The following is a 6,811-nucleotide window of genomic DNA, read 5'->3' on the forward strand; positions in this document are numbered from 1 at the left end:
GAACCAGTTCTGGGCAGGAACCACCTCCATGGCCAGCAAGGAGGACCTGGCACGGGAGGGAATGCTGTGCTGCCATGGCTGCCAAGATGAGGCATAGCAGTGGTGACAACACAAAGTTGTATTCCTTGCTGCTACCAGGTGAGCAGGGGGAACCTCACCTTGGCAGCCATGATGGCACGACACTCCTTCCTGTGCTGGGTCTCACCCACTGGCCTCCAAAGGCAGCTCCTGCCCAGAGTTGGTTCAGCCTGGCTACAGGCCTGCACCCAGTTATGGGTGCAGAAATCGGGGGGGGGGCATGTGCCCCCCCCTATGTACCCAACTCATAGCCTGTGCTCCCTCCATCCCCTGCTGCATCACCTGTGCCCACACCCCACTTTCTCACACACAGGGGGACGGTGTCCTGGGAGCCGGAGGTAGTAGGTTGGGAGTAAGGGGCACTGGCAGGGCCAGGGGGGCTGTGGGTTGGCAGTGAGGGGCACCAGCAGAGCCAGGAGGCTGTGGGTCAAGACTGAGGGACACTAGCAGGGCTAGGGAGCTGTGGTTCAAGAGTGAGGAGCACCAGCAGGGCTGGGGGCACTGTTTGGGAGTGAGGGGCAACAGCAGGGGCAGGGCACTGGCTGCTCAGAGTCACAAAGCAGCAAGGGGAGGGGGACAGCTACAGCTGCCCCCTTCACTCACCAGGATGTGGGTCCAGGGGGAGCTCTGATTTTCCATGATAAAAAAAAAATTCAAATGCCAAAATATATAGGTATTTAGAATTTATTTTATTATAATGATTGAGGCACTGGTAGGCTTCCAAACTGATTCAAAATTGTAAATATATAAAAAATTGTGTCCAACTGACAGCTATATATACAGTTGTGTTTCATTTTAATAATGGAAAAATGTGGGTTTTGGGTTTTTTAAATCACAGAATTTGGGGGGTTTATCAAAGAATTTGGGATTTTTAAACAGAGAAAACTAGGATCCCTGGTGATTAGGCACGTGAAACAGAATTATTTTGTTTTATTTTATTTAGGTTTGGATTAATAAAATCTGTCCTGGTCTTAAACATGTTGCAGAATGAGGTTTTAAGAACTTCCAGAGCTTGTACATGAATATTCACCTATCTTAAACCTTACATATCTCACTGTACAGGGATCCTTTTCAATTTGTCAAGTAAATAATCAACCTCTTCCACAAATAGCTAATATCCTGTCTCTATGAAAACTATTAAGTAATCCAGCCCTTGGTATGTATGGGCTGTAAGGATTATGTGGGAATCCATGTCAATTTACTGATAGAGAACATTTTCACTATTATTAAAAGGACTATTAGGGTCATGAAATAAGTTATGGTGACATTGAGAAATAATGAAGAAAAGCCCTTCAGCTTCCCCTCCTCCACCACATGTGTATTACTACGTATTATTATTTTCTGGACTAAGTAGACTAAAACAGTGTTCAAATGCTGCAAGTCTCTTGCAAGAGCACAAAAGAGAGCCTTAAGTAGATTTTCATATCCCTGGTTTTTCATTTAGGTATATATTTATGACACACATTTAAATGCTTTTCTAGTACCATTTGGGGAACGTGTTTGAAAATTATTCTGCACTTCTGTAAGTAAACAGGTAGCAAGGCAAAGCAGCAAGATCAAGGCAAGAGTGCCCCTCAGTGGTAGTTTGTTGTTATGCCCTCTGGCTATACTCAGGATTTTTGTTAGAAATTTTTTTATGAATGTGTATTTTTCATAATTCAGTGGCCAATCCCAGTCAAAACATATGATTTGATATGATTATTAAAGGTCAATCATTTTAGCATATTAGATGTAATCATTAAATCAAATGGTACACACATTAGTTAGTTTATATAACTGACATTAACAATATGAAAATACAAACAATTTACCATGGGACACAAAAAAGGGCTGGGCTTTTCCATGCAGCAGATGTTCTGAGGTAACTGCCAGTATACACTCTTCACTTGTAGTCACTGGAAGCTAAAACATGGTCACTTATTGCTCTTTTATTGAGGACTAAGCTATTGGCATTTAAATTCCGCTTGGCAGGAGATAAAAACGTGTGTGCACAGGCAGTTACTGTGGAGTGACTGCTGTGCAATAAAAAACAGCTCCATTTTGCCCCACTGTAAATTGTTCATATACCCATAACTTAAATGTTACTACGTTTTAATCTCAGAGTAGAATGCTGTATTTATATGTGCAGGTGGCTTTTTTAAAGCAAGTAGCTATTCTCCATTGCTCATATTCTGTCGTTTCAGCAACTTAATCAGTGAACGAGAGCAATTTTGACTATCATGGGCTTATAGTTACAGTCTCTGAACTGCTTGGTAGGCTACCAGAATATTCCACATTGCATTAATTCAGTCGTTGGATTTAAAACCTTTTGTGTGCTCAGATTTTGCTTTCCAGTCCTATTCCAAAACTGTGCTTGTTTCTCCTGCCTCCATTTTTGGGTGATGGGAAACATGGGTGTCCAGTATATATAGCATTTTAAGGCATTATTTAGGTATCAACATCACTCCCAAGATCATGAGTGAGCACTAATACGAAAAATGGGAGTTCTGGGTGCAAGTAGAACCTGAAACCTTTGGTTAAAAGAACTGGGATGAGATGAGGAGTCCCCATCACAAGAGGGGTATTGCAGGATAATTGTACTGTTAACTAGAGAAGGGATGTAGTCCTTTCCTTTCCTGGTGTTCATCAGCACCCATCTTTTCTGGCAACCAGTCCTAGTTCCTTATGTATACCAATTTGTGACTCTTTCCTCTTTGCTTAATGGGATGCACTTAAAATCTAGCGCTTTACACAGGTTGTAACCACATTCAGAAGAAGTACTGCAGTACCCGGTGCCAAGGATTGCATCTGAGCCCTAAAAGTAAAGTCTCTAACTGTGATTGCATGTCATACAGGAAAACTGACAGACTGACCAGAAAAGACTCCTGAATGTTCCTACAGCAAGTCAAATAAGAGAATGTGGTTTGAAGAAAGCTAATTGATGGGTAATTTACAATTGCATGAGACCCATGGAATATTCTTGTTGACTTCAATGGGAGCAGGCCATGAAGTATCATCATCCTAAGTATTTTTTTTAATAAAGACTGCACTGTCTGGTCAGCAATAGCAAGTATATACATGTGTAATATAGTCACAGCTGATGAAATCTGCTAGTAATAACCAGTAATTGGTAACCTTACTAAATGGTTTACACTACTGTATGCTTCTGAATTCATTCACTAGAGTCCTGAAGTGTGGTGACCAAAGTACATTGGGCTAAAACTCAGTGTTTGTAAAAAATCCACTTACTAATTGTTACTTTGTCTTTGTCCCCCAGCATGATGTTGTTTGGAGTGAGATCTCTATGGACAATCCTCTTTTCTTTGTGCAAATAACGAAGAGCTAAACACAGCTTTAAAATAAACATCAAACAAAGAAAGCACATTAGGAACTTTAGCAACTACTCAAAGTCACTCACAATAGCTTTCATATGACAGTACTGTTTCCACACAGTGAGGATTATTTTGTCAGTTTAGTAGCCTAACATATATAAGCTCTTCTACAAATTACATAAAGGAATGTCATAAAACAAATGTATATCCTTACTTGTATAAATATATTCCATATTCTCTCTTCTGTGAACTGCTGTTGCTTCTCCTTCAAAGAATGAAAGTGTTCTCCTAGTGGTACCCCCTCTATGAGCTCCATTACTATGTACAACCTGTCATCTATGCACAACAAAGTGAAAGGGTAATAGCAAAAGAATATTATATAGAAGATATCTGAATACAGAACATTATTTTATTCTAAATATACAATTCAATTGCTATTTGAGTACTCTACTAACATGTACTTGTGTGAGCAAATAGGTTTACATTATAGTTCTTGCTTATTCAAATCCTTCTAAAGAGCCATGCTTTCTACAACTACAGGAAATTAATCTAGCTAATTGTTAGATTAAAGAAGTTATACATATGTGGAAAAACCCATGAAATTAACAAATTATGGCCCAGTTACCATTCATATTAATTTTCAGACATGTTTGGATAATGTTTCTGTGTTTAGACAATGCCATGCAGACTGTGGTACTATTGCTATAGCAATAAATGTAAATAATAGCCATCTAATTATTTCAGTTCTTAAAGCAGTCTAAGGCTATCAGAACCATAGCACTATCCCTAAGAGAAAGTGTCTACTGTTTGAGTTAGATATACTCTACTGTTTTGAGACATGTATATGTTACAGTTCTTTCATTATATACATCATGGTAGCCTACTAAGACATACTTACTTTCTAGGAAAGTTTTATAATATCGTACAACATTGGGATGATAAAGCTACAATAAGAAAAATAATTTAGAATTAGTGTCAGACAGAGGGCACATTTTTATACACTGATCTATAAATTGGGGCAGATAGCAGTGGTATGAAGAGCAAATATTTTTTAAAGTTTCAAAAATGACTTTACATTAAAAAATTACTGTGTTCATACTGATTACAACTACTTCAATTTAATAAATATTTAGGAGTAGATTGCTCTCTAGCCTTAAGCACCTTTGCAGAGTCAAAGCAAAAAGATTTCTCTTCTCTGTCTGCACAGAGAGTAAAAGGACTTCCTAAAAACACAGGCTGTGAACCCTAGGAGTGTACAGAGAAAAGGCTGAGCTATTTTTATGCTTTCTTCTGAAGCTACATTGTGGGAGAAGGTGTTTTGCGAATATGACTGTCACCAATATATTTTCTCTCCCTAGAGCTACCAGGAACAGAGTGAATGAACAACATGGTTCCAACCTGGAAAAGAAGGTTAAGACCAAGCCTGCAAATTATTCCACTGGTTCAAAGAGAAAAGCCAACAGTGAATCAGATTTTTAATTTCAAAATTACAACTAATATGGGGACATGTACATAATTATAATCACAAGGAAGCACTTTTTCTGACTAAGATCTAGTTCTAAATCCCTATTTATGCTGCTGGTAATATAGGCTGAGCTGCATGATAGAAGCTGTCAGAATAGCTAGACTGCTGGTGTTTTTTACTGTGTTTACAAAACAAAAATACTACCAGTAACAACCAGTAGTGCTCCCAATACAGAAAACAATTCAGCTGAGCTATTTTTAGTGCTGGTGAGAAATTTTTAGAGGACATCCCCACACGAAGGTAGGATTTATGAGACTCACCTGTTCTCTAATGATGGTTAATTCAGAGACAATGTTCTTGACACTGCTCTCTCTGTCTTTTTTATCCTTTCCAAATGCTGGGTTATGTAAATTGACTTCTTTCATTGCTAGAAGATTTTGGCCACTATGTTTTCTAACCTAAGGAGAAGGGTAAAACTGTAAAAATCAAACAACAAAGGATGAAGGCAAAAAACCCCCCAACCCTGTGAATATTAAGTTATTATATAATAAGACAGGTTTTGATTCCATTACATAAATTAGATCCGTGTCTCTTTTTACTACATGATCAAAAAGTGGCGGACCCTGTGGTGGAGATAGCAGTATCCTTCAGGGCTTGCCTAGATGTTTTAAGACACTCTCTGTGAGGCTTTGCAAAAACAGGGCTACGAATCCCTGAGCTTTACAGAGATTTCTCACATTTTGTAGCAGGCAGAACTGCTAGCTGTGAAAAGTAATGCAAAGGAAAAATGCAGCAATGAAGACCTGAGAAATGTATTGGTCCTTTTTACACATACAAATAGTGTCCAGCAAGAATACTAATGCTTATAATGGAAGCAAAAAACACCACCAGCCTGTAAACAGAAAATCTTTTTTCTTTTTTTTAATCAAAAGGCTTTTACCTTATAAACACTTCCAAAAGCTCCACTGCCAAGATGATCTAAAATTGCATAATTGCCTATGTATTTTGTAGGTGCTTTGTTCTGATTAATGCTTTCAATACTTTCAGCAATTTGCTTCAATTCCTCCTCCTGGTTATAAATTAAAAAAACACAAATGCAATATTTTAACTATCTACATGTGTATACATTGCAAAGAGTAGGTATTTCTTAACTTCATGAAAAAATTGTGATTGTACTTACCAGTAATGAATTGAGCTTTGATACTAGTTCTTCATAAGCACTGATATCACGAATGTAATGTCCAATATCAATGAAGATCTCAAACAAATCAGTAGGGAAGAGTCTACAAAGATTGAATATTTGTATATTTTTTTAAACTGAGGTTTATAACAGAATATTGTGTCCACAAGAGAGATATTTAAATAATTTTAAAATTACATTATTCATAGTTTATAATAATTTGCTGCTATTGCTTACTTCTAAATAATGTAATAAATTATTTTTAACCAATACCCAATCCCGAAAATCATACATCTTGCCATGCTTGACATGCATGCCAGGCTAGGTAATCTACCCAGTCCCCAGCTATGCATGTCAGGCTCCCAATATGTCAGCAACTTGACAGGCAGCCCAGTGCCCCTTTCAACAGACAAGGCAGCAGCATCCCAGATATCAGGGCTTTCCCTTGATCAATCTGTATGATTGGCTGACTGTAAGAATCAGGCAAGGGGTGACTGTGGAACATCTTTATTGTTTGCTTGCCATTTCATTACATCATAGAATGGCCATATCATGTGATAAATGTAATGTCTGCCAGGCCCCTGAGGATGGGAGGCAGGAATACAACATACAAATCAATGAACACAGTGAAAATTAGGCTAAGCATTGTTGATTTTTTTTTGGTTGATGTTTCTCTGTCTTTTTAAACAGATAAGGACAGGATAAGGAACGGCAAGAACAGAAATGAAGAAAAAGTGTGTTGGAAAAAGGATGAAGAAGAGTCAGTCACAACTTATC

General features: G+C 38.2%; 1 protein-coding gene across 1 annotated transcript in view; it reads right to left on the reverse strand.

Moving 5' to 3' along the window:
- NEK10 (NIMA related kinase 10) overlaps positions 1-6,811 on the reverse strand; it is a 244,119-nt gene that overhangs the window by 161,816 nt on the left and 75,492 nt on the right. Inside the window, exons 17-22 of the mRNA XM_019508779.1 lie at positions 6,035-6,137; positions 5,795-5,923; positions 5,175-5,312; positions 4,288-4,333; positions 3,604-3,725; positions 3,307-3,409 (exon numbers count right to left, since the gene is read on the reverse strand). Coding sequence (XP_019364324.1) covers positions 3,307-3,409; positions 3,604-3,725; positions 4,288-4,333; positions 5,175-5,312; positions 5,795-5,923; positions 6,035-6,137 — 641 coding nt within the window. The remainder of the gene's footprint in view (positions 1-3,306; positions 3,410-3,603; positions 3,726-4,287; positions 4,334-5,174; positions 5,313-5,794; positions 5,924-6,034; positions 6,138-6,811) is intronic.

Source organism: Gavialis gangeticus, unplaced genomic scaffold, assembly GCF_001723915.1.
Source record: "Gavialis gangeticus isolate Ggan-Ray unplaced genomic scaffold, GavGan_comp1, whole genome shotgun sequence".
NCBI lineage: Eukaryota > Metazoa > Chordata > Crocodylia > Gavialidae > Gavialis > Gavialis gangeticus.